The sequence below is a fragment of the Triturus cristatus genome, chromosome 7 (genome assembly GCF_964204655.1).
Source record: "Triturus cristatus chromosome 7, aTriCri1.1, whole genome shotgun sequence".
Classification (NCBI taxonomy): domain Eukaryota; kingdom Metazoa; phylum Chordata; class Amphibia; order Caudata; family Salamandridae; genus Triturus; species Triturus cristatus.
The window spans coordinates 143,920,288-143,948,186 of NC_140590.1; the positions used below are offsets into that span (position 1 = coordinate 143,920,288).

The 27,899-nt window shown below is 46.6% G+C and overlaps 1 protein-coding gene across 1 annotated transcript in view; it reads right to left on the minus strand.

Moving 5' to 3' along the window:
• LOC146809061 (B-cell receptor CD22-like) overlaps positions 1-27,899 on the minus strand; it is a 656,591-nt gene that overhangs the window by 20,519 nt on the left and 608,173 nt on the right. Inside the window, exons 7-8 of the mRNA XM_085615863.1 lie at positions 23,433-23,496; positions 6,823-6,900 (exon numbers count right to left, since the gene is read on the minus strand). Coding sequence (XP_085471989.1) covers positions 6,823-6,900; positions 23,433-23,496 — 142 coding nt within the window. The remainder of the gene's footprint in view (positions 1-6,822; positions 6,901-23,432; positions 23,497-27,899) is intronic.

The window sequence follows — 27,899 nt, forward strand, 5'->3', positions numbered from 1 at the left end:
GCTGTGCTGCTTGCTAGAACGTTAATGCTGGACCTGTTTAACTGAATAAACCTTTTCATCTACCAAACTTGGAAGGATCTTATTTCTACACTTATTAAAGTCAATATGTTGTCGGGCCGGTGGGATGGCATTAAAGTTTGAAATAAGAATTTTAGTATGGCATTAATCCACTTTCTGTCCTGGAATGTGAATGGGTTGCGTACAAGGAACAGAAGAGCTAGAGTCATCGCAATCCAGGAATCACATCTGCTAAAAGCAGAGACATCTGAAATTTTAATTAAACAGAGATGGGTCGATGTCTTTGTCTGCACAGATCAGACGGCCAATATTAGAGGGGTGATGGTTCTATTAAAAAAACAAGCAAAGGCACAGGTACTAAAATGTAGGGAGAATTTTATTGGAAGATGGCTTATAGTAAAAACATCACTGTCGGATTCGCTTTTCACCTTGGTAGTATATTATGGACCTAATCAAGATGATCCTTCCTTTTTAGATACAATTAGTACCCATCTGCTTGATTTTCCTGATCCCATTATTTGGATGGGAGACTTTAATATTGTGCTTAATCCTGGATTAGACAAATCGCTTAAGTCACGAGCTGGGGTTCCCTCCAAATCACGCTTTACACTATTAAGCATTATGAGACAGATCGGCCTCTCAGATGTCTGGAGAGAGCGTGCAGGAGACCAACCTGGGGTGTCGTTTATCAATCTAAAATACCATCATAAATCTAGAATTGATTATGCTCTGTTCAGCTATGCGTTAAGGGATATGATTAAATCTATTGAATATCTTCCATCCCATCTGTCAAACCATTCTGCATTAGCTTTTTCTTTAACACTTCTGCAGCAGCAAAAACCTAGATCGTGGTCTTTTGATCGCACTATATTACTAGAGGAGGACGGGATAAAATTTCTTAATCTTGAGACTATTCAGTTTCTCAACTTAAATCTGAATACAGTGAAAATATCGACTGTGTGGGATACATTGAAAGCCTATTGGAGAGGCTGTATTACTAATCGTGCCTGCTTTAGGAAAAAGAATTTCAGTAATGCTTTTAAGGGGTTAGAAGAGGATATGGCTAGAGTCCAATCAAAATTAAAATCAAACCAGGAACTAACCCTAAGGCTGATCTGGAAGAATTAGATTCCTTAAAAAACAATTGGAGAGTATTCTCCAAGACAGAATCTCTTGCAGATGGGAAGCGAGCAAATTTTCCCATTTTGAATTTGGGGAAAGTGCTGGTAAATTGCTCGCGTGGAAAGTAAAATCTGACCAGGTCCGGAACCATATCAAGCAGATAGTGGTGGAGGGAGAAAGTTTACCTCGGACATCTAACTTAGACATCGGGGTGGCTTTTCGTGAATTTTTCCAGAAAATATATACCAATGACACCATTGAGGACCCTGTGAAAAGATGTAATTGACTTGATAAGATTAGGCTACCAAGTCTTACGAGGGAACAGCATGATGCTTTGGATAACGAAATCACTGAAGACGAAATTAGAATGGCAATCAATAACACCAAAAAAGGTAAGGCGACAGGGCCTGATGGCCTTCCAGCAGAGTTATATCGTCTTCTTAAAGAATCTATAATCCTTGTGCTATCGAGACTTTTTAATAGCATATTGTTGGATGGAGATGACTCTCCTGTGTCTTGGAGTGAAGCGACAGTCGTCCTAGTTTTAAAACCAGGAAAACCTCCTACTGACTGTGGATCTTATCGCCCCATATCACTCCTTAATACTGATTATAAAATCTTCACCGCCATCCTCTCAAAAAGGTTAGGGGGTGTAGTGGACAATGTTATCCATCAAGATCAGAAGGGCTTTATCCAAGGGCGACAATTAACAGACCTCACTTACGACCTAATAGGTGCTATTGACATCGCGTCTTCTTTTTCCCTCCGCTTGGCAGTATTAACATTAGACGCGAGAAATGCCTTTGATCGGGTTTATTGGCCATACCTCTTGGAGGTGATGAGAAAGTTTAACTTGGGAGCTGGCTTCTGCTGGGCAATTGAATTACTGTATAAGGCTCCGATTGCCAGATTACTTGACAATGGGGCTCTGACAGATCCTTTTACCATCACCAGGGGTACGCGACAGGGCTGCCCCATTTCCCCTCTCCTGTTTAATCTATATATAGAACCCTTTGCACAGGTTTTAAGAGAAGAACATAACATCATCTCTTTTAAACTAGGAGAGTGGGAGAGGAGAGTGGCACTTTATGCAGATGATATACTAATTTTCACAGCAGATCTTGACAGTGCCTTCCCCACGATCATCACACGTGCAGAAGAGTTTGGCTTGATGTCGGGATACAAGATTAACCCAAGTAAAACTGAGATCATGGCATGGAATATGGAAACCACGCATCATCACATTGTCACTAATATGAGATATTTAGGAATTAGAATAACTCAGGAAGTTGAAAAGATCCCAGAATTTAATCTTAAACAAATTTTTAGAGAATGCCAAACTCAGTTGAATTCATGGGTGCATCTTCCTTTATCAATCTTGGGAAGGATCAACTTGGTTGAAATGTCAATCCTCCCCAAGATATCGTTTCTCTTTGGTGCTATCCCAATGGCCTTCGATATGAAACAATTGGCAAAATGTCAAGGAGAATTAAACTCATTTATTTGGAAGCATAAAGCTACTAGGTTAGCATGGAAGAAGCTTAGGAGGAAGAGGGAGAAGGGGGGTCTGCCTATGCCCGATTTGCAATATTATGCATGGGCATTCCAGTTATCTCATTCTCGTATGCTGCTGAAGACACCCACTAGCACTACAGAGGGACACCTGTTCCGGGCTATGCTGAGGGGTTCAGATTTGTTAGAAGATGGCTTTATGTTCAAGTTCGGAGACCATAAATTTAAAAAAGTTAAATTAAAAATCCTTCAGTCATTAGCTAGTAGCTGGTTAGCAATAAGAAGGAGAATAGGGTTGGGTTATTTTTCAAGAAACGCCCCAATATGGGATTCCCCTGGCACTCCTGCATGCTTCCGCGATAGCTTGAGCACGCCTTTAAGAGATGCAGGGTTTATGACGTGGGGAGACCTACTGGATGGTGCCGACATGCCTCCCTGGGATATGCTCTATGAGGTGATTGGGCCCGGACTCTCAAAATTTAAATATATTTGTAATAGTCTTACTGGTGTTGTCATAGCACTGAGAATGTTCTACTCAATTGAAAAGCTGGGTACAATCACAGGGTAAGAGCACCGGGCCTTTAGGAAGGGAGAGTAATCTAGAGGAGCAACTTGTTTCAAAGCCTAGAGTGAGAAGGGAGGTCTCTATATGGTACTGGGCAATAGTAGAGGAAGTAGACGGCGAGTTTAAATTAGCAGATGTTCTATGGGGGCAGCAGATGAGCATGCAATGTGACTCGATTTGGAGGGATTCATTCAATACACTATTCAGAATTGTTAAACCTGCTTGGCTTAGGCGCAATCACATTTTTACAGCCCATAGAGCATACCTTTCTCCTCTCAGACTATCAAAATTCCAGCCTGATAAAGCATGCAATAAATGTGGCCTCCTCGCAGCATCGGACATACATATGTTTAAAGACTGCCCTCTGCTACAGGAGTTCTGGGGCGAAGTTTTTTCATCAATGGAATCCATTCTTAGGGTTCCTCTGACCATCAGTTTACCGTTAATTATTTTTGGTCTGGACGATACCATTGGGGGGCCTGCAAGATCTTTACTTTTCTATGCGATTCTTATCGCTAGAAGACAAATATGCAAATACTGGGTTGAGCCCTCACCACCGACTCACTCAGAATGGTTGACATCGTTGTATGAAGTGTCTAAAGTGGATATGGCTAGATCCTGTAATAAGAAAAATCTGTTTTTTTGGGATTTACTGAGGTCATGGAGATAGGAGACCAGGGTTGTTTTTTTTTTTTCCCCGGTTCCTATGAATATGCCTATATCACTCCTCGGACTATCAACAAAATGGCCTCCCAGCATTATGGTCCGGCAGAATATGAAAAATCCTTGGTGGAGTAAAAATCTTTTTCCCACGATCCTCCTTTGAGTAATTGGAATGTCTTTGGCTGAAGTGCTGCAGATAAACAGCTGGTTCAACGGGACAGTCTATGAAAAAAAAAGGTGGTTTATTTTCTATTTTCCTTTTTTCACGTGGGGTAAGGCAAATGAGGACAAACAAAAAGGGAAAAAGGAGAAAGGTAAAGGAAAAAGAAAAGAAAAAAAAAATGGGAGGGGGCCACACGCTCACTCCCCTGGTGCTGATAATGAACACCCTCAGGACAAAGTGGGCCAAATGCCATAACAAAACAAGCATTGGCATAGCCAATAGGTCTCGCTTTTGGGACCTTATAAGTATTTAGTTATGCAGCACAATATCCTTGGTGCAACAACATCATCTGTTGCATGGGTAAACACTTATAAGGTCCCAAAAGCGAGACCTATTGGCTCTGCCAATGCTTGTTAGAAGGAGCGGTAGATTTTAGGGGTCAGGGTTGTTTTAAGGGCAGGGGGCCAGGTTTCAGGGCTCAGGGAGGGGTTGAGGAAGTTTTCAGGCATAGGGGTCAGTCTTTAGGGATCAGGGTGGGGGGTTGGGGTCAGGGTAGTTTTTAGAACATGGAGCTCAGATTTAGGGCTCGACTGAGGGAACAGGCAGTTTCAGGGCTCGGGCAGTTTTAGGGCTCAGGGCAGGGGACTGGGTTAGGGAAGTTTTTAGGACGTGGAGGCCAGTTTTAGGGGTTGGTGCTGGGGGGACAGTTTTCAGGGCTGGGGCAGTAGCAGGGATCAAGGTCTGGGAACGGGCAAGTTTTAAATACGTGGGGTTGAGTTTTAGGGCTCAGTGCAGGAAGGCTGGGGTGTGATTTTTACCACGCATATCCTTTACCAATTACGTCTTAATCACGAAATTGCATGGTAAAGATATGCATGGTAAAGGAATGCGTTGTTAAGACACATTCGTTGTTGGAGCAGCGTTGCAGAGGCAAGTGTGCTTTAGCCATGCGTGCTTCTGTCATACAACCTATTTCACACAATGGTTTACACAGGTACCACCCTCATGCCCACTGTTTTCCACCAGCTTTTAATGTTGCTGCCCCATGTTTCAACCTTTGTTTGTGCTCAACTGATGCCTGTTCATTCCTCAAATCACAAACCTCAGGTCCTTCAATTGTGTCTTCTGAGTAACTCTGCGCCTTTTCCTTACTCCCATCACCAACCCGCCTGCTACAACCATACTCTACAAAAAAGCCCTGTCTTGTTTTAGTTGTTTGGTCAGGTGTTTCAACTTTTTCCATTCCACACCCAATAATGGACACCATGGTAAAGAGAACCTTCTGTAAGAGTCTGTCAGTGGAATCAGCATAGTGAAGCATGTGCGCTTGGCCCGCTGCATCGAAACAGTCAGTGTTCCATAAGCCCAGTGACTAACGCCACAGCAGTATATTATTATTATTCTTTGTATCTCTTTTACTTTACAGAGGGCTTCTGAAGGCCAATGGATGACGTTTCTCTGCAGTATCATATGAGCACGGAGTCAAGGAAAACAAATCCCATCAAAGCCAAAATGTCTGGGTTTATTGTGCATTTAGCGAGGAGGAGACACACGTGTAGGAAAGGACAGAGAGGCTATAGCTGTAAATTAGCCACACATGCAGGTCAATGCGAGCATTCAAGGAGAGGACGAGAGACAACCAATAGCTTCACGTAGCAGAAGAATACTCAACTGGACTGAGCTGAGGCATAATTGACAATGGCTGGTCAAAGAAAGCCAATGGTTGAAAGGATTAGATCCAAAGAGCAATCCATGTAAATTGTTAGCAATAGGTTTATTTAACAGCTGTACTGTCAAAACCCATACCTAAAAACTTCGGAGTTTGCTATCCTGCTTGGTATGGAAATCCGAATACACTTTATTGATAAACATGCAAATTTGTCCAAAGAACCAAGTTGTGTTTGCGAAAAAATTAGAAACGCTTAACACAATTTTACAGCAGCTTACTCGTTTACCAAGCTTAAGGCTACTTGTACCTAATAAAAAAAATGTTTTCCAAGTCCCAGCAGAGTCATTTCACTGGTACTCCCTGCTTGCACAGAGGGCTTAGACATTTTAAACCCACTGCTCACGAGCAGCATTCACAGAAGTAAACGTGTTCGTTAGGCCCTCAGAAGGGTGTCTGCGTCATTGGATATTTACTGGTGAGTAAGTCTTGGAACCATTCCTATCCAAATAACCTACACAAGATCAACCTGGAAATTCACCCTTACCTAAGGGCATATTAAAGAATTCATGTCATTAAAGAGAAACTGGTGAGCAGGTACATGCAATGTCGGCCAAATTGTATTCATTATGGTAAATTATCCACTTATTTACAAGAACACTTCCTGATAAACATATCATGGGGATTTTTTTCCCTAATGTGAGTTAGGTCAGCTGCACCGAGATTTATAAGTAGTTTCTGATTTTGGGAGCAAATCTTTACAATGATTGCTGCTGTTTTATAGCTTTTTGAAGTTTCTAGTTTCAACATAAAGGGTATGTTAAATGCCCAACATGTGTACGTCAACAGACCTTATGATGTTTTTGCCAGTTAACTTGCGGAGTGGTGACTTCTGGACATGTTGACTAGATGAGCTATCTTGCAGAAGCGGACTTCCTGGCCACTTACCTGACGCTACATTTTGACCTGGTAGTCACATGCGGATATGTGCATGAAACTCAGGAATTTGGGTAAGTATAACAGAACATCAGGAATGATAAAAACAAAACTGTTTACATTTCTCACATACAGCCACTTATTACAAATAGTCCATATGAAATAATGCACACTCACATTGTTGTGATGTAGAACCTGAAGTACCCTGTTTACATTATTTAGGGCGTGTACTCTCGTCGAACCACGTTCTCTGGGCTAGAAAAAAAGAAGTAAAAGAAAGCTTTACATAAACATTTTTTAAAACAATTAATCCGCATAATACGGAATTAATTAGGAAAAGAATGCGCGAGAGTAAAACAGTTTGGGAAAAATGAAAGAAGCTAACGTGGGCTGCGCAGGATGATTACCCTCTGAAGAGACAAGAACGCAGGCTCAAGAGAAGAACATTAGCTTTTCTCTGCACAATAATAAGTAATGTACGTTCAATTCACAAAGAAATATACAGAGCAATAATGAGAACAACAATAACATTATCAAAGAGAAGTTAATACATTGTTACTCCAAATATCAATTAATCTTTTTTCGTGAAAAGAAAACTTTACGATTTTAATGCACGTTTTCCAAGTCTGATTCTTCAGCAACAAAATTCTGTCTTAATGATTTGCTTCCATTTGACTAGGTCTTTCTCCATCCATACATGTCTACCTAGACTTCCTGCTGTTCAGAAATAATATTCCGCTTTGGCTATAAGTGAACTTATCATCCAGAGATATGTTGCTAAAAGCGTAACCCTGAATCGCGTTGAACATTATCTCTTAATATTTTTTTACGTACATTTTAGCACCCCACACATGGGTAGCAGGGCGTAGCTTCCATTGGTGCGGCAGGTGCAGTGACAGCAGGGCAGGGAAATGTTCAGACCACTGATCCCTGATTATTGATGTATTTTGTCATTGAAACAGCAGCCAGGGGGGAAATGTCCTTCCTTGCACAAGGGAACCTGAAACACTGGCTATGAACCTATGACACTGAGACGTACTAAGCGCTATACACATCTTAAAATAGTACACAATATACTACAGCATTCTTTGCCACCCTAAGGCTGCCTTGACATACAGACAAAGCAGAAGAGATAAGGTTAAGGAAAAGAAGGGACAAGAAAGAAGAGAAAAGAGTGACGGGATGATCTTCGCCGGGGTGTTTGGATCCGCCATATGGCATTCAGAATTAAGGCACCCGGGTGGCAACGAGAGAGCAAGTGAGGCAAAGCAGGAACAACAAGCGGCTGGGCGGCTGCGAAAGTGATCGCGATTAAAGCGGCCGTGGTGCCGCGAAAGTGAAAGTAATGCGGTGAAGCGCGGCGCGCGCGCCCGCTCACATGCACTGTAGCTCTAGGCTGGCCTGGTAGCACTTTTTGGAGCCCTCTCAAAAAGTCTCGCCAGACCAGCGCATGCGCTGGGTCAGGCGAGACCTAAAAATAGGGGGCACGCAGCCTCCTCCCCGGCACCTACTGTGCCCTGGTGCCCACCCAGGGCACCCACCAAGTAGCAAGTTGGGGGTCACGGGGAGTAAGAGGGTCCCTTCAACCCCAGCCACCTGTCCACGTATTGGGGGAGCTGGCACTATACCCGCCCAGTGGGAACAGCTGTTTCGGCATGCTCCCAGAGACATCTGTGTGGGCAGAGAAACAAAGTCTACTTTTTAAAGCTACCGCTAAGTGAGAGCACCCATGCCTTCTCTGCCCACAGTCCTGTGAGCAGAGAAGGCATGTTTGCTCACACCAGGAGAAAGATTGAAAAATACTGCCACCAGGCACTGATATGGGCAAGGAAACTACTGTGTCCCAGGGGTGGGCCCCATGGGACACAGTTGGTGAACCAGCACAGAGGAATAGGGTTCCCGTGGTGTTAACAGGCTCAGGGAAGTGGGATCACGTGGAGCCTCTCCCTTTAAAGTTCATTTCTGCCCCCCGGGGATAGGTTCCGCAGGGCTTTTTAAGGCTTGAGGAGGGATGGGCACTCACCCAGCCAAATTTGGTGTTATTACATTTAGCAGTTTTTATATTAGAGCTGCCTAAAAAAAGCCGAAGGGAAATGAATAAGGATTTTGCATTTTAGGGCCCTCCTTTTGCTTAGCCCTTCCTTGACGAATCACCCTTACACTTTCTAGGAAGGAGCTGAGGTGGATGAACTTTTTTGGGGGGACAGCTTTGTGAAAATGTATTATTCCCATATATATGTATATATAGTTTGGCTTGGATGGTGTGGAGTGTTTCATATAAAGGAGCTTCTCTCCTCCAAAAACGACCTAGAGTGCCGTACTGCCTGTTTTTGCATAATATATAGGGCACTCTAAACCTGAAAGGATATTGCTATTACTAATACTTGGTACTCCCTTGTGCCCAGACAAAGCTGTCTCTCTCTAACGAGGTCTAATAAGAGAATTCTCATTGAATGTTTAGTGAATATTTGCCAGTGGCTTCAACGCTCATAATTCACAGCGCTGAAATTAATCTATACACCTTACAAGCTCTCCCTTCCAGGCCTTTTGTATTGTGTTGCATTTGTGAGAGGACTTGTAACCATGGTCGGTTTCACCAATCCCAATGTTAGAATGGGTGTTGTGTACCCTTTATGTGTGTGTGTTTGTGTGTGTGTGTGTGTCTATCTTCTTCAGTTTTTTCAATCATTGAAAATTGTGTAATGTTCTTAGGGGGTTTAAGGCACTATTTTCAACTCCATCTTTAAATTTGCATTTCTCAGGTCCTACTGACTGGATTTTTGTTGTTTTGGTGTCAAACAATTTATTAATTATGAGATTCTACTCAATTGTTGGTCTCGTAATGTGTTTTTAAAAAAAAAAACATTTTATTGGCATTTTGCATGAAAAGACAATCAATACATCAGTGGAATACTCAGTTTTTCATACAGAAAATGACATTAGCATTATGCAATAGTGATACACATTGTACATTGATCAATAAGTTCTATCTCACACCCAGTACCTACAGATCTGCTGCGTGCTGTGGCACAAACCCCGATATCCCTGTCTCCGTTGGTTAGTCACTATCTGCTGACAGCGGTTCCTCTTGAGGGGGCTCGCAAATAGTACCTCGGAATGTATTCCATCCTCCCCACACCCGGGTCCATTTTTGGGGCATCCCCGGTGGATATAGACTGACTTCTCAGTTATCATTGTGCCGTCCATATCACACAACCACTGTCGATGAGTCAGAGTCATTCTTGAGCCCCAGTGCTGCGCTATATTGCGTTTCGCCAATGCCATTCCCAGTGCCACCCAGTCTTGAGCCACGTGCTTGAGATCCGTGGGTTCCCAAATGTTGAGCAGACATCTCTTTGGTTCCGGTGAAACCTCTACTCCAGTAACCTGTGAAATTGTGTACATGATAGCCTCCCAATAGAGTGTAATTGCCGGGCATTCCCAAATTGTGTGCCAAAAGGTGCCCGGTGCACCGCATTGTCGGAGACAGAGTGGAGTGTCCGCCCTGAATTACTTATGTAGAAGGATTTGAGTGTAGAAGGTGCAATGCAAGATTTTCAATTGTACTAGTTTTAGTGGGGACGCAAGGGCTTCCTACCAGTCCTCCTCATCCAAGTCTCTTACGTTTACCTCCCATCGCTCCTTAAGGATTGTCGTGGGGTCCGGCTGATTGTTGATTATTTTACAGTATGTTAGCGAGATGGCTTTTTTGCTTAAGTGGTCTGTTAGAAGTCTGTCCTCTAGTGGTGAAGCCTCTGGGAGGTGTGTGGCGGTGGAATTACTGCCATGAGCACATGCCTAATTTGCATATATCTGAAGTTTTCCACCCGTGCTAAACTGTAAGTGGTTTGCAGCTGGGCGAATGGGACAACCCCACCTTTTTCCCATAGGTCTCCCACCCTGGAGCTGCCTATCACGTATCATTGTCGGAACCCCTTGGTGTTTCGCAGCTTCCCCAACTCTCGGGCATCCCACAGTGGTGTAGCTTGTGTGAAAATCCCTGACCAACCTAACACCCGCTGTGCCGCGTGACAGACATGTACTGTGTGCGCCGTGGGGCCTGTGTGAGCCGTCTTCCTGGATCTATTATATAGTACCCCCATAATCCCTTCGGCTTCTAGGAGATGCCTATCCATACGGAATGCTGGGTCATCCTGCGGTGCTTAAAGCCATTGATTTATTACAAAGGAACTGCGATGCCCAATAGTACATTTTTATATTGGGGAGGGCAATACCACAGTCATACCAGCTGTTGGACCTGTCAGCCCTAGGGTGGTCTCCCCTTGTATTTTTGATTGTGCCTCATTTTTTCCACCCTCATTTTTATGTTGGACTAGGTCTCCGGGCGCCTTTTCATTGCCAATCAGTGTTAAGGTGCAGGTGCTCCCTTCTCCCAAGATGGCTGCTACAGACCCCTGCTACTGCAGAGTGGTCTTTCATAGTAGCACCCTAGCTGCCAGGAGCTGGCTGGAACCCCACAACAATGTTGCGACACCAGCCCGCCTTTTTGTCCCATAGGTAGAGTGGGGAAGCTCCTGGAATGTGCTGGAACCTTCTAGAAGGGAGGTGGGGTTTTACTTTTGCCGCCTTGGCTAGAGGTCACCTGACCTAGGGCTACTTAAGTGAGGGAGGGAACTTTTTGTAGTTAGTTGGCCAGTGGGGTAAAGCAGAGCTGGAGAATCCACGCAGGAGTATAGGGGGTAGGGCCTAGCCAGGGACTTATGCCTCTGAGAGTAACAGGATTTAGGTGCTGCCTCTTAAGTGAGTGAGGGATCCTGTGAAACCCACTGATCTTGCCCAGCAGTAGGAGGACCCAGGGAACCTCTGCCCAGCCTGACTAGGAAGGACCTAGTCGCCAACTCAACCCCTACCCCCTTGTAACAGAACCCCTTAAGGGCGCCAGAGACATCTGCGCCATCAAGACTTCATATAACAACTGAGTGCAGAAACTGAATGCTGAGACTGCGTGTCCAGACTGAACCCTGAAAGCATGTGCCAAGCGCTGAGACTGCGTGTCCAGACTGAACCCTGAAAGCATATGCCAAGCGCTGAGAGTGCATGTCCAGACTGACCCCTTAAACTGTATGCCAAGTGCTGAGACTGCGTGTCCAGACTGAACCCTGAACCCTATGCAAAACAGATTGAGGACCCGCCGGGGATCGACCAGGTATTAACGCTGTGACCCCTGCGCTCCCTGACCTGGCCTGGGACCCCCGGCAGTGTGCTCCGCTGAGCGCGGAGCTCCCCTCCTTAATATGAGCCCCCCCTAAGACGTGGAGGCGAAGCGCGCTCACCGCTGCGGCCCGGAGGCCGGAAGAGTGCCCCTCAGCGTCACGAGGCCAGCGGAGAAGCCCGGGGCCCCGTCGCTGCCTTCGCAGCTCTGGAAGAAGGTGCGCGAGGCTGAGGACGACTTCCCCCCGTCGGAGCCGGAGCGGACGCCTTCCGACGTCGAGAGCCAGGTAAGCCCGGTGTGCCCCCTGCAGGCTGGGAGCCACACCGCACCCTGGGCCCGGGTTCCCTCTCCGTGGGAGTCCCTCGTTCACCACACCGTGGACACCCCTCCGAGGGATTTGCCCCCCTTTTCCCCAGACTGTTCGGAAGCTTGGTGCGCCACGAACTGCACCGAAGGAACACTGGAAGCTGGCTCGCTCCGAGTAGCGTAGCCCCTTTGAACCGCACTGACACAGTCTCTGCCCGGAATGTTATACGCGTTGCTGATTACGAGTAATGCTATATTTACCAGTTCTGCTCTGACTGTTATATGCTTTGGTAATTACGAGTAATGCCCTATTTGCCGTTCCTGCCCTGAATGTTATATGCTTTGGTAATTACGAGTAATGCCCTATTTGCCGTTCCTGCCCTGAATGTTATATGCGTTGCTGATTACGAGGAATGCCACATTTACAGGTTCTGCTCTAAATGCTATACGCTGGGCCGATTACGAGTAATGCCATATTTACCAGTTCTGCTCTGAATGTTAAATGCTTTGGTAATTACGAGTAATGCCATCTTTGCAGGTTCTACGCTGAATGTTATACGCGTTGCTGATTACGAGTAAGGCCGCGTTTGCAGGTTATGCTCTGAATGTCATATGCTTTGGTGCTTACGAGTAATGCCACAGTCGCAGGTTCTGCACTAAACATTAGATGCTTTGCAAATTACGAGGAATGCCATACGTGCAGGTTCCGCTCTAAATATTATGGGGCAGATTTATGAGCCCCTTGCGCCACTTTTGCGTCACTTTTCCCATGTTAAAAGTGACGCAAAAGTGGCGCAAGGGGCTCATAAATCTTCCCCTATACGCTTTGCAGATTACGAGTAATGCCAAAATTGCAGGTTCTGCTCCAAACGATATATGCTGTGGGTGATTACGAGGAATGCACTGCTTGCAAGCGCTGAGTTGAATTGTTACAGGCTTCCTCACCACGAGTAGCGCTATATCCCCTAAACTGCATGTACCATTCGTAAACTGCATTTGAAACCCATGAACTGCGTTTGCCAATCCTGAACTGCATTGCTCTTGAACTGTTGGATAAACTTGAGTATTTACATAAAACATACAGTGTGGCGTTCATTATTGTGTGTGTTCCCTGTTCCATGAGAGGTGCGTGTTGTATGGTTGCTTTACACACAGGCCTTTGGGTGCCCAGCCGCTCGTGTCACGTTACCGCCATAGGGACTGGTGACCCCGGTTTCCTTCACCAGCCCTTCATTAGTTTCCTCATGGCGATACGGGTAGACCTCCCGTCCCATAGCAGTTTGGTTACCTCAGTGTTAATTATTGTAAAATAGGTGGGGCAAACCAGGAACGGGGTGTTTTGTAGTATATACAAGAATCTGGGAAGTGCCATCATCTTGAAATGGGCCGCTGGGCCAGTAGAGTGAGCGGTAACAAGCGCCAGTGTTTGACATCGCGGCGGAACCTTGCCAGGGGTTTTCTTCAGTGAAGTGCATGGCCTTAGGTGTGACAGATATGCCGAGATATTTAAATCCCTTTTCTGCGATCTGGATTTCGCCGTTGCGTGGCAGTCTGGGTGGGGGGCCGTGTACGATGTAGAGAAGTGATTTCGCCCAGTTTATAGTATAGCCCGAGACCTTGTCATATGCCGCGCAGATGTCCAGCAGGCAGTAGATAGAACACGATGGGGACGCCAGATATAGCAACACATCGTCTGCATACAGTGAGATGCGGTCCTCCTATCCCATGGTCCATTTCAGCCCGCGGATGACTGGGTCATGCCGTATCCATGCCGCCAATGGTTCCAGGATTATCGCAAATAAAAGTGGGGAAAGTGGGCAGCCCTGCCCCGTCCCTTTACCAAGAGGGAAATCTGCCAAGATGCGGCCATTGGCCACAACTTCTGCCAGGGGTTTATTGTACAGCAGGCGCACCCATTCACAGAATTTGGGGCCGAAGCCTATATGCCTGAGGACCGCATGTCAAATGCCATGCGCGCATCTTGGAGGAGAATAACTGCGTCTTCCGCAACAGTTGACCAGCGCGCCATGACACTATGGAGTCTCCTGAGATTCAGAGCTGTGCTTCGGTTTGGCATAAAGCCGGACTGATCCGGGTGAATCACTGTTGTAAGATATGGCTGCAATCTCAGTGCCAGTGTTTTAGCCAGTATTTTCGTGTCTGCATTTATTAGGGATATAGGCCTATATGACATGCATTCCTGCGGTGGCTTGCCTGGCTTATGAATCACTATTGCCGCTAGGCGCTGATCTCTAGGCAATTCTCCCATTTCTAGACTTGTCTTGTACATGTTAAGTAGGTGTGGTGTAAGTTGGGTTGCTTCTTTTTTGTAAAATTCTACCAGGATACCATTAGGTCCCAGGGCTTTTCCCATATGTAGTGCACCTATGGCTAAGGTAAGCTCATCCGGAGTCCGATCTGCATCAAGCACTGGGCAGCGTCCTGAGATAGTGAGGGCATATGGATGTCTTTTAGGGAGGCTAGATTGTCTTCTATTGTGTGTTTGGCTGTGGGCATGTATATGGCTCTGTAATGGGAGGCCAATGCGTCAGCTATTTGCTGAGGGTCTGAGGTCATAGCCCCATTCTCTAACCGGAGTTGGGCTATCTATCGGCTACCTCGGTCCTTTTATCTAACCAGGTGAGAAGCTTGCCCGCTTTATCGCCCAGTTCGTAAAAAGTATGATGCGCGCTTGTAAGTTTGGCTATTTCTTCCTCCCATGCAAAGACCCTGTATTCCCGCTGTGCTAAATGTAACCTATGTGCTGTGTCATCATTGATATCTAATGCATGATCCGCCTCCGCCTCGGCTGCTCCCTGTTCTAAAGTTTTGATCCGTTGGCTTTTTGACATTTTATGCCCGGCAACTAGTGAGATTGCATGGCCACGTAATACCGTTTTACACGCCTCCCACAACGTCAACGGGGAGGATACTGAGTGTTCGTTTTTGGCAAAATATTGCTTCGTGGCTGTGAGCAGACCCTTTCCAATCTTTCGGTTTTCAATATATCCTGGGTACTGGTGGCGTCGAGTTGTAGTGTGGGATGTGTATGCAATGTGCACTGGCGAATGGTCAGAGATGCCCCGGGGTAAATGTTGGATCGCCGATATCCTTTCCAGCCCTGTTGCTAACATGAATATGTAGTCTATTCTTGAAAGACTATTGTTCACTCCCGAGTGGAAGGTATACTGTCGGTCCTGTGGGTGCCTGCCTCTCCAGACATCAATGAGACCAATAAGGTCTACAAAGTCCACTAATTTGAGGTTTGCACTACTAGGGTCTCTAGGGGTTTGTCTATCTATGGACGCGTCAATTGTGGCATTAAAGTCGCCACCTATAATGATTTCCCATTGCGGTAATGATAGTAAGAATTTCCCCAGTGCTGGGAAGGTTGATTGATGTAGTGTCGGTGGGATATAAACTGAGACTAGGTTATATGACCGACCCTCCCATTGACATGCTAGCGCAGCAAACCGCCCTAGATCATATGTCCGAGATCCAGTGATTATCAGTGGGAATTGTTTATTAACCAGGATCCCCACACCCCGAGAACCAGAGGTAAATTCAGAGTGTACTGCCATTTTGTAGCCCATCTGTCCAGGGCCTTACAGGCCGAACCGCTTCAAATGCGATTCTTGTAGCAGTGCTACTGCCAGACCTCTGCGTTTAATGTATTGGAGGACCAGTCACCTCTTAATCGTGTCACCCAGTCCATTTACATTCCAAGACAGCACTGTAAAAGGAGGCGGCAGCCCCCTGGGGTTCAAGGAAAGGGTATTTGCAATGTCAGTTAGTGAGTGTGTGTGTGCCATTTGCGACATCAGCAATGTAAGGGGGTGGAGTGCCTTGGTTATCCACTTCACTTTGTCATCATGTATGCCTTCTAGTAAAAACAACAAAACAAACATAGAACCGTGAACTGTTCCCCATCTCCCTACCCCCTCCCTGCCTCCCTGCCCGGCAGTCCTCGAACTACCCGCCACCCCAACTGAGCAGAGTGCTTTTGTCCCATAACTTGTACTTGCGTGAGGGGGAGAGTCTTTCAGCGACCCTCGGAAGTCCTCCTTTTGGCAAATCAACTGCAGCGGCCAACACCGTACATGGAGGTGTGTAGTTCACATCTGTAGAGGGCGGCTTGTTTGCCATTGTAATCCAAGCAAATAAAACGCATACATAGTAATTCATAACAAACTTGGGGATGGCCTGACTGGTGGTCGGTTTCATGTTTCAGTGGCTTCCATTTGTTAACTGGTCTGATGTCATGCATTGTAGTATTGGCCGTGGTTCCCAACGCACAGGTGCACTCAGTCTCCCATTTCGCTGGGTTCAGTGGATCTGGACAGTTGTGATTCAGTCAGTCAGTGTTGCTGTTGGGTTCTCGGTTTTCCAGATCTTGCAGCTGGGTGCCATCCATCCAGCCATTCTCAGGCCTCCTCAGGTGTCGCAAAAAAACTGTTTTTTTCCTCTGCCTCTGCTCTCAGGTTTGCCGGGAAGAGCATCGAGTATTTGAGTTCTCTGGCGCGCATTTCCTTCTTTATTTCTAAGAAATTGCGTTGTTGTTTGGTGACCGCAGCTGTCTATTCAGGATAGAGCGTGACAGTGCAGTTCTCAATCCGGATAGGGGGTGCTATTCTCGCTGCCTGCAGGATAGCGTCGCGATCTCGGAAATTGAATACGCGCGCCAGTATTGGTCTGGGGGGGGGGCACCCAGTCTTGGACTCCCACCCGGTACACGATGAGCCCTTTCTACTGAGAAGAAGCTGGACAGTCCCCGCGGCTGCAACTGGTTCTTGATGAGGTCTTCCACAAAGAGGTCCAATGCTGGCCCCCCTACATTTTCCGGCACTCCAATGATTCGCACATTGTTGCGTCGTTAGCGGCTTTTCTGGTCATCTAGTTTAGCCAATATTAGCTTCCAGGTGACGTACCTGGTGTTGCAGCGTGGCCATATCTGTGGAAAGCACAGTCGTTGTGGACTCGACCTCCGTTAGTCTTTCTGACAGTTTGGAGAAGTCTGCACGTATTAGGAATATATCTGTGGAGATCGTGCCAATGGAAAACTGAACCTGTTGCAGGGTGGCCATAATGTCCACCAGCGTGACCTTATCGGGGTTATTAGATGTAGGGGTCACTGTATGGGTAGTGTTCGTTTGTGTTTTCTCAGTCAGATCTTTGCTGTATGCATATTTGTCCAGTTATACGGTAGGTGGGCCTCTCTGGCCCTGGTCCCCCATCTCGTCCTGCGCACCAAGGGTTCCACCAAGCACACAGGGGGAGGGTAGTAATCTCCGCTGCCTGCCTCGTAATATTTTACCACACCTGCCTTTCAGGTTTCCTACCTCCTTCTCCTGCGACACTGGATGTAGGCGGCGGTGATTTGTGTTTATATCCTGACTGTGGTGCTGACACAGGGTGCCAATTACTCTATTACTTTCAGACCCGCCGCAAGGTGCGTAGGGCCTGTGGGTCTGTGTTCTCCAGTGTCACGCGGTCAGCTTTGTGCACATGCGGCCCACTGTTTATCCAGGGCACCCCACCAGTGTTACCAAGCCGCGAAATCCCAATCGTTTGTGACTGCGGGGGGAGTATGCACATCTAATGGGATAATGGCGTGGGTCCGTAGGCAATGACGCAGTTTTGGTGCAGGGAAGCAGCGTCGAGTGATCTGCACTTGTTTATGAGGCTCTATGCCACAACGTTCTGCTCTCACGGGCTCCAAGGATGACAGTGCTCACTCCGAATCAAATCCAGTGCCCACATGTAGCGCTCCTCCTCCGGCAGCTCCCAGCACACTGCTTGATCATAATGTGTGCCAGTAGTCTTGCAATCGGTTCTGGTGCAGTTAATTTCGGGCTTCCTGGGCCCCGGAGCTCCTGTCTGTCTCCGCCATGGCCTTCTACTTAGCGTAGGGCAGGGACTCCGCCCTCCCAGATCTCGCCGTTCTTTCACTGTGATGCCGCGCCGGGTACGCCGTCTTCGCTGGTTGGGGGCCCAGGAGCGCTCGCGTGTGCACTGCGCGACTCACCCGCTCCGTCGATACAGCACCATGTGCATCCGTCGCTCCCCTTCGAGCCACTCAGCTGCGGTGAACTTCGTGGTCAGTGCACCAGCGGTTGCTCAGTCCCAGTCGTGTCTGGTGCCGCCAGTCTCTTTGCAACACAAAAAGATGATGGACAGAATGATGAACATTGTCAAACATTCACCCCCAATCAAAGATCTGGGTTTAATCCATTGTTATTTTGCTCACCACACCACCCCAGTTCAGACATAGCCATATGCAAATCAGTCTTGACCCTGTGCCTCATGGGAACAGTCCAGACCGAACTGCCAGGCCATGTCTTCCCTGGACAGGAATCAAGCATCCTATAACCGGTTTCGGGCTTTCAGTCCTCATCAGCCAGGATAGCTTGACTCCAGTGGCGTAGTGAGCACGGGACCCATGTCTGAGCATACCCTTCACACTTAGTGTGAAAATGCAACACAAAAAGATGATGGACAGAATGATGAACATTGTCAAACATTCACTCCCAGTCACAGATCTGGGTTTAATCCATCGTTATTTTGCTCACCACGCCACCCCAGTTCAGACATAGCCATATGCAAATCAGTATTGACCCTGTGCCTCATGGGAACAGTCCAGACCGAACTGCCAGGCCATGTCTTCCCTGGACAGAAATCAAGCATCCTAGGACCGGTTTCGGGCTTTCAGCCCTCATCAGCCAGGATAGCTTGACTCCAGTGACGTAGTGAGCACGGGACCCCCGTATAGAGCATACCCTTCCCACTTAGGGTGAAAATGCAACACAAAAAGATGATGGACAGAATGATGAACTTTGTCAAACATTCACCCCCCTGTCACAGATCTGGGTTTAATCCATCGTTATTTTGCTCACCACGCCACCCCAGTTCAGACATAGCCATATGCAAATCAGTCTTTACCCTGTGCCTTATGGGAACAGTCCAGACCGAACTGCCAGGCCATGTCTTCCCTGGACAGGAATCAAGCATCCTAGGACCGGTTTCAGGCTTTCAGCACTCATCAGCCAGGATAGCTTGACTCCAGTGGTGTAGTGAGCACGGGACTCACGTCTGGGCATACCCTTCCCACATAGGGTGAACAGCAAAACAAACAAGATGATGGACCGAATGTTGCACAATGGCAAAACACTCACCCCCAGTCACAGATCTGGGTTTAATCCATCGTTATTTTGCTCACCACACCACCCCAGTTCAGACATGGCCATATGCAAATCAGTCTTGACCCTGTGCCTCATGGGAACAGTCCAGCCCGAACTGCCAAGCCATGTCGTCCCTGGACCAGAATCAAGCATCCTAGGACCGGTTTCTGGCTATCAGCCGTCATCAGCCAGGATAGCTTGACTCCAGTGGTGTAGTGAGCACGGGACCCACGTCTGGGCATACCCTTCCCACTTAGGGTGAAAATGCAACACAAAAAGATGATGGATGGAATGATGAACATTGTCAAACATTGACCCTCAATCACAGATCTGGGTTTAATCCATCGTTATTTTGCTCACCACACGACCCCAGTTCAGACATAGCCATATGCAAATCAGTCTTGACCCTGTGCCTCATGGTAACAGTCCACACCGAACTGCCAGTCTCTTTGCGGCAGTAAGGCAGTAGATCACGTGAGGCCCCGGCTTCAGTGTGTCTTGTAGGCCCCAGTTTGCCGCGCCTCACAAGTCAGCAGCCGTCAATCCCTCAGATCTCCAGGGCGGCACGATCGGATCCGCAGAATTTCCGAATTTGGTTGTGCCTTGTTTGGACCGTGTTAATACAGGATAACTGATCGGATTGATCAGGAAGGCTCCCCCGGTCACGGAGCTCTCCGCTGTTAGCCACGCCCATCGTAATGTGTTTTTACTTCATTACTGTTTGACTTGCTGCACACGTTCTTTATATCTTGCCTCTCAGTTAAGCCTGTTTTGTGCCAAGCTACCAAAGGGTTAAGCAAGGGTTAATATGGGGTTTGCTTGTGACCCCACAGTGACAGGAATTGTGGTTTCTGCGTGAGAAGGGTTTCACACCCCTCAACCACTAACACAAATTCCACATTGGTGTTCAGTAGTGGGGATTTGGACTACGGTTTGTGCAGTGTTATACAGTGATTTTATGTTCCACTAAAATCCCATATAAATTATTTGATTCTAATGTGATTTTCCTTAAATTCCCCTAGATTGTCTCTTTTGCTTTTTCCAAATCTACTCTCTTTGCTACCTAACTGTCTGTGGACATACCTGCAGTAATGGAATTGGAGCTGGCCAACCTGAAAAGTTGCACCGTGGTTGAGTTCAAACAGTTCTGTATGGAAAGGGGACTGCAAATCTCAAAGGGCACTAAGCAGGAGCAGGTCCAGGATACCAGCCCTGAGATTCAGAGAAAGGGGATGACTCCTCTCCTGAGATGAATCTTCCTGTCAGAGAGGGAGGCAATGCATCTTCGCAAGCCCAGTCGCCAGAGTATCTGGCAGACAGGAAGGCATAGAGAGAGTTTCAGTTGCAAATGGTCAAACTCAAGATGGAGGAGAGACTAGCTTTAGAGTCATTGGCTCATAAAAGGAGTCTCAGACAGCTGGATGTGAAAGCCAGACAAGCAGAGACCAGTGATCACGGTGGCAGCTACCACTGTGTTTGAAGAGGACAAGAAAGTTTGCATACCCAAAGATCTGGTGCCCAACTATGTGATACAGGAATGACATAGACATGTGTTTTTCTGCCTCTGTGGTTCTCCTTAAGTTACTCATTGTCTAAGAAGTGTTTGTGGGGAGCATCACTCTGGAAACACATGCCTCCAATGGGGAGGGATAGTTTGCCTACACTAGAGGTGGGGTCCAGATGAAAGACATCCCAATGAAAATCATCCTCGTCACCAAGTTTGGACTCACCCCAGAAATGTACCTCATTAGGGTGAGGGAGAACCAAAGGATGTAGAACGGGACGCTAAATGGTTGGGTGCATGGCAGCAAAGTTGATCAATCAATCAATCAATCAAGGTTTTGTAGAGTGGAATACTCACCTGTGAGGGTCTCAAGGGGCTGAAGCCGGTGAGGGAGGGGGTTGTGAGCAGCTCTGTTGGGTCATTCAAAGAGCCAGATCTTGAGGTTCTTTCTTGAATTGGTGCAGTGTCGGGCTTCGTCGGAGGTGGAGGGGGAGTTCGTTGGCTTTGAGGTAAGAGAAAGGTGTGTGAAAGTACACCATCAGGCTAACCCTCATTTTTCAACTTTGTAAAGATATTTTGTGAAAAGATTGTTGAAGTCATTTTGGATACCCTAAATAGTACACTGTTTGGTCACTGTCCAGACCAAAATTGTTGAGAAAATGATTTTTCTGAAAGAAATTTTAAACCAACTTGGGCTTTCTTCTTTTTTCCTTTTTCAATTTTAACTTTAATTGTTCACTTTTTTCCCAAATTTGGGACTTGAGCTTGCTCAGGGTTTTTTTGTAACAAAAAGGTAGGATTTGTTGCACTTACCATGTTTTGTGTTGTCCAATAAGTTTTAAGTATAATATATGTGATATATGTGTCAAATTTGTATACTGGTTTTGTTCTGCAGAATTGATATGTTTTGAGGGATTTCAGTAGAACAAACCTAGTCCCAGGGGACCTGGGGAGCACTGTAAATGGAAAAGGGAATATGTGCCCCAAAGGTTAGCAGGGTTGTAGCTAAGCTTCCTGAGCATAGCAATTTGGAAATGTTATAGGGTGGTGAGAAAGGGGAAAGCTGTGGTGTAGCAGGGGTGACATGTGCCATAATGCAAGCAATTAAGATTATACCCACAGAGTATCAAGAGAAAGCCATACTTGGGGTAGGGTGGATTCCTTACACCCCTGGCTGGTGACACTGCACTAATATTAGATTGATTTGATTATAGGTTGTGTATTCCATGTAAAAACTATTGGGTGTCCTGGCGCTATAAACTGTAAATTGACCATGCACAAATGTGGTACTTTAAAATTTGGGACCGCGTAGGAGGCAGGGCCCTACCCCTGTCTATCCCGGTATTAGCGAACCGCGAATGGTCAATGCGGTATGTACAAGTGCATTGCATAACGTTTTATCGATAAATGCACTATGTATACGATGTTACACTTCACTTCGTGGGTTCCATCTTAGAGCGGTGGCCATCTTATGGTTGCCCTCACATAGGCTACACATTACGAACAAGTACGGGCCTTTAAAACACATGTGCCTTCCATTTGACTTCTCTGTGACCTGTGCAGCTTGGCTCCACCGCCCCAGGTCAGTCCGGTCCCACGAGCTCCCCGTCCTACGGCCACCTGTGATTAGCATCAGGGTTTGACACACCATAAAGCCTTTTCATCCCACACAAGCCTCCGGCTAATCTCTTTCACACCTGACTCTTCCTGTTTTAGGGCTTGTTTTACAAACAGGAGATGCCCGCGTTTATTGGGGCCTGTTGATATCTGATGTGGGATCTGAGCCTCGCTGGGTAAATAATTGTGGGCTGGCTTAACTGGAATGTGGGATGGTCATCATGACTCTGCCTTTTCGTTTGTAATGGATACATGTAAAACGACCATATCGTAAAACAAGGAATGTGTGCCTGAAGCATGATATTTTGTATTTAAGGAGAAGCCCGTTTCTGTAATTTTAAGCAGTCTCCTGAGAACATACATTGTGTTGTACTTCTCGGACACCTGTAATTGGTCTGCAGCCAATAAACCGATCTTTGACTTCACCTAGAAGACTCTGTGTTTCTGTGGGTCTGAAACAGGAAGAACCCGAAGTCTTAGGGTGTGTTCCCCTGCACCGCTGGGTCTTAAAAACCCAGTACTTCACAAAGATTATTGAAAAAGGTGTGTATTCAGAGCTTTGCGGAACCTGAGTAAAATCGGCTCTGAAAAGATTGCCAAAAAAAAGCTATTCCAGGCCTGATCAGTCGCACATCCTCTGTGGCGGGCTTTGAAATACCTTGGAAGAGAATCCAGGTAACAGATTGAAGAATGCAGTAGTCTGTGGGGATGACACCTGAAGAAAAGCTGTGGCATGTAGTTTGTGGGAGAGGCCACATAGACCTCCTTGTGGCAAAAGCAAAGCACTTTATGATCACCCCTGGAGACAGGGAAGAAGTAGGCTAGTTTCCTATTCACCATCCTTCCAGGGTGTAACCACAGTTCAGGCTTGGTTCACAGGGTCAGACAGCTTTAGACAAAGGCAGCTTTAGCTAAACTGGCAGAGGGTCAGCTCGTAGGTTGCTGTGGTGGACAGTAGGCCTCTCATACAAAAGGAATGTGTACACATGCAAAATGTTTCTGCACTCACCCCATCATGCCTGGACTCCTGCTGCACTTCTGTGGGACCGGCAGTGTCACCCTTCTTCTTGTTCCTCAATAAAAACACAATGTGAAATAAAATGAATACAAGTGATCTAACCATTCTCAAGTGTACAGGGTTTTCAAGATTCCAAATATTCCGATGAGACCTGAATCGGTAAGTTATTTTGTTTCAAGGAATTTGTGGTGGATATGGACAACACTCTAGGAATGCCAACAAGCAGAGCAGCAGAAAAAACTCCCATTAGTTATTAGTTAATGAATGTGAAAATAATGGATTGCAAAGACCCTCCAGTGATGTGGAGGAAGGGAGTAGGCAAACATCTGTTGTCTGGAAAGTGGACAAGTGAGCTGGGACCAGGCCACTAGGACTGGCTGCAGCTCACTTGTCCTCATTTGAGTCAACCAGAGGCCCGATGGCCTGTCAGTCTGCCTGGGCAGCTCTGCACATTTCGACAGAGTCCAATTAAGAGTAATTCAATGCATGGGTATGCCTTAGATGGCAGGAACTGTGTTATGCAAACAAGGCAACTATTGGAATATTGTGCAGTATGTATTGAAACAATTGATTTTTATATGTATTGAAGTGCATTTTTATGGGGCAAATCAGCAAGGAATTTTTAAGGCTAAAATAAGCGAATTCGGATCTTGATCTCAAATCTACAGGGGCTGCATGGAGCAGAAACGTAAGTTATTGCGTTTCTTTTTACAAGTAGATAATTATTGGCATTTATTGGCATTCCAAATAATACTTTCTTGTTTGAATCAAGTATGTTATCATGCAAAGACATTTTCTTGTCCCTGGTTGACACCAGTAGCATCTGATCAAAGGATAAAACAGGCGTGTATAGGTCGTAACACATAGATAAATCTCCTGCGGTCCCACATCATATGTTTCCCTTGCTCGCCGAAATCTAGGTGCTTTATACTGATGTGCTTGTGCCCCCCGCAAGCGCCACAAACCGGGAGAGGGCCAGGGAGAGAGGTGAGGAAAACCCTGAGAAAAGCCATAGCTACCGGGTTGTCCGAAGGCAAAAGCCAACCTCTAACTTCTTAGGTAGTTTCATTTATCTGCACAAGGCCCATCCTCACTTGTATTGCCAGCTTTGTGGCTGTTGAGGGTTGTTCCGCTTGAGACAGGGCAGGGCCACCACCCCTTGGTTTTTTTTGCCCCGAAGATCTGGCTCCCTAGGGTAAGACATTTTGGGCCTCATTTATGAGAAGTGATGCATCGTCACTTCTCAGTGTGCCCTCCTTGCGACATGAGGGATGCGTCATATTTACTGTATGACGTATCATGCCGTAAGGAGTTACAGATAAGACAGTATTTCTGACGTATCTGTAGGCGCAAAAGAGAGGCATTGCTGGAGCGTGTCACTAAAGTGACACAACTCCAGCAATGTGTGCTTTCACATGTGGAATGCCCCATGTGAAAGGCCCTGCGTCAGTCTTACGCCTGCTGTGAGGCAGGCGTAAGATATTGACACATTTGCACCCTAGAACTGGCGCAGTGAAATCTCGTAGATTTCACTGCGTCACTTCTACGAGGCTTACTTACGTGGGAATGCCCACCCTGTAAACATTATACCTCACGGAGGTATAATGTAGCTCAGGGGTTTACAAAGTGACGCATCTGCTTAGAAGCCTCACTTTGTAAATATGGCGCAACAGGAGGCATGTTTTACACCGCCGATACGTCGCAAAAAGTGACGCAACAGAAGCGCAAAAATGTCTTAAGGCCTCATAAATAAGGCCCTTTGGGGCAGATCTACGAGGAAGTGCCACAGTGTGAGACCGCAAGCCCTTTGGCTACGCCACGCTGCGGCACTTCCGAAGCACAGGGATGCAACATATTTACAAGAATATGATGCATCTTTGTGCTTCCCCCTGCGCTGGTGCACAAACTGCAGCCAAACGCTGGCGCAGGCACCATGGTGCAAGGATGCCTGCGTCATGGGGAGATTGTTTTTGTGCAGTAAGGGGCACCTTCCTGCACAAAAACAACCACTACGGGCATTTTCCTCTTTCAATGTGTGCTGTAGAAAGCAGCACGCATTGAAAGAGGAAAAAACAAGGAGAAATGAAAACATTTCTCCTCGTTGCGCCTCGCTACGCCACCAGGGTGGCTTTTCCTCTCCTTGTAAATATGGTGGCGCAGGGGGCTTGTAGATCTACCCCTATGTTTCTGCCCACTGCTAGCTCCTCTGTCAAATTCTGGGGTTATGATCGTGACTGCACGGCCTTATACTGACGTTGTTAGCTAGTCTTTTCTAAGACCAAAATGTCTCCCGTTTTCGTACCCTTGGTCCATGTTTGTGAAACCTTAATCTTTTTCCAGCGTTTCCGTGGACTTCTTATGCCATTGGGCTGTGAGTGAGTGGCCAAGGCTGCTTAATATGGAGAAGGGCAAAGCAACCAACACCCTCCAGGGAAAAGGGTCAAAAACCATAAATCTTCTACGATCCCGCGCCCTGATTACACAACGAATATGAATATGATAGGACATGGATAATCTAATAGGAGAAGTTGAAAATCTTCTGGGGGGAGGTGATGCCTGTAATTCTCAATCGAGCCAAGCACCAAAGAAAGTACCATCTATCTGATTGAAGAAAGGGAAGGCTAATCCAACTCGGATTCCATTGGCTCAACCAAGCTCAAGCCCCGTCACTGTTTCAGACATAGCGAGATCTGACACCTGGGGGCATATTATCAAGCCAGGTGATAAAATTATCGCCGCTTTAGCGGCAGGAAACTGCCGCTAAAACGGCGATAATGGGCTCGATAATATGCTCTATGGAATTCAAACTGAAGCTCAGGTTAGATGTCCTTCACATTTAACATGGGCTTCAATTGGAATTCTCAAGTGCATATTATCAAGCCCATTATCGTCATTTTAGCGGCAGTTTTCTGCTGCTAAAGCGGCAATAATGTTATCGCCTTGCTTGATAATATGCCCCTCAATTATTACCTCACCGCAACCTGCATCTGTTGTCATTGTAGCTTTCCCTCTGCCACTTTCTCCTTTGATTACTTCTGTAAACAGATTTTTGTCTCTTCCGAGCCCCACTCAAGCTCTGGCCCATTAGAAGGCCCTCCAAAACCAACTGAGACATTGTCTCTGTCCCTCTCGCACACAGCCCTCCATAATGCAGCTCCTATGAGACACAATCCGGGCGTGAATCAGGCTCTGGGATGCAGTTAGCTTGGTGCAAATTCTGCAGGCAGAGGTGGCGGCCATGAGATATGAGATCACTCTACTGACCACAGAGGTTGGGGAGCTTAGAGCCCTTGTCAAGCCACCCCCACACTATTAACACCACCCAAAGGGTTGCTTGATGTGCCTACACTCCATTACATGATCGAACAAATGCTCACTTACTGTTTTTACTGTTACTGTTACTGTTTTGAAACAGAGTGCACTTCGCCCTACCCCACCCCCGCTAAAGATACATCTTCTACCGGGCTGTTTCTGGGTAGATGTATCCGGTTCTCTCGTACGACCCTGCACCCCCTATACATAAAAGAGGGGTCAGTAGACCTCAATATGGTTCAGACCTGAAGGGGGGACGAGATGGGTCTAAACTCAAACCAGTAATGGTCTAACCGCAAGACAAACCACCTCTGTTATATATGGTAAAGTCCCTTCACTATCTGAAAAAGTGTTTGAAGATGGAGACGCCCTTATAAACAAATACTTTCATCATATACCGTCAGTCTGTGACTACCGCTCTGTCATTCAACCAGAGATCCCGCACGCGAAACGCTTTTCTGATCCCTCCCAGCCAGTAGGGCGTTTTGATCATGTTAGGCTGGAGATAAAGGCGAAAGAAATCCCTTGTGAAAGGCTCAATTCATTTAAGCATTCATAAAGACCATTCACCTAATTCATTGATTAGATCTCAACTCAACTCCTGTCTGTGACCTTCCAATTATTTTAGGGGGGGGGGGGGGAGAGATATCTCCGCCTCCTGCAACCTAGCAGTTAGATGAATGGTGGCACCCTGTAACCAGTCAGATGTTCTGGGCATCTCTATGGTAGATTGACAGGACACCGACTCCCAGGGCCCAGAAATTATTGATAGGGATCCCTCTCCTGAACAGGAAATGTGTGCCAGTTAGTGATATTGCACTCCTGGTTATAAAAATCGAGCCCTCCTTTAAAACTGGCCCCTTATTAATATCCTGTCTTGAAATATAGCGGTCATCAAGTTCAAATTAGGGGATCTGAATTGGGGGATTTCTATAGATTAATTAGACCTGCTTCTCTTGCAGGAACCCTGGTCGGGTGATCCTCAGCACAGAGCTGGTTATATAACATAATGATACCACAAACCTGCGGACCCTGCAGGGAGGGGCCGTCCATCAGATGGCCTACCTATTTGGGTTAAATTGGCCTTGATGTCAACATTTCCATGTTGCCTTTTAATTCACACAACATCCTTGGCATATCTATCAC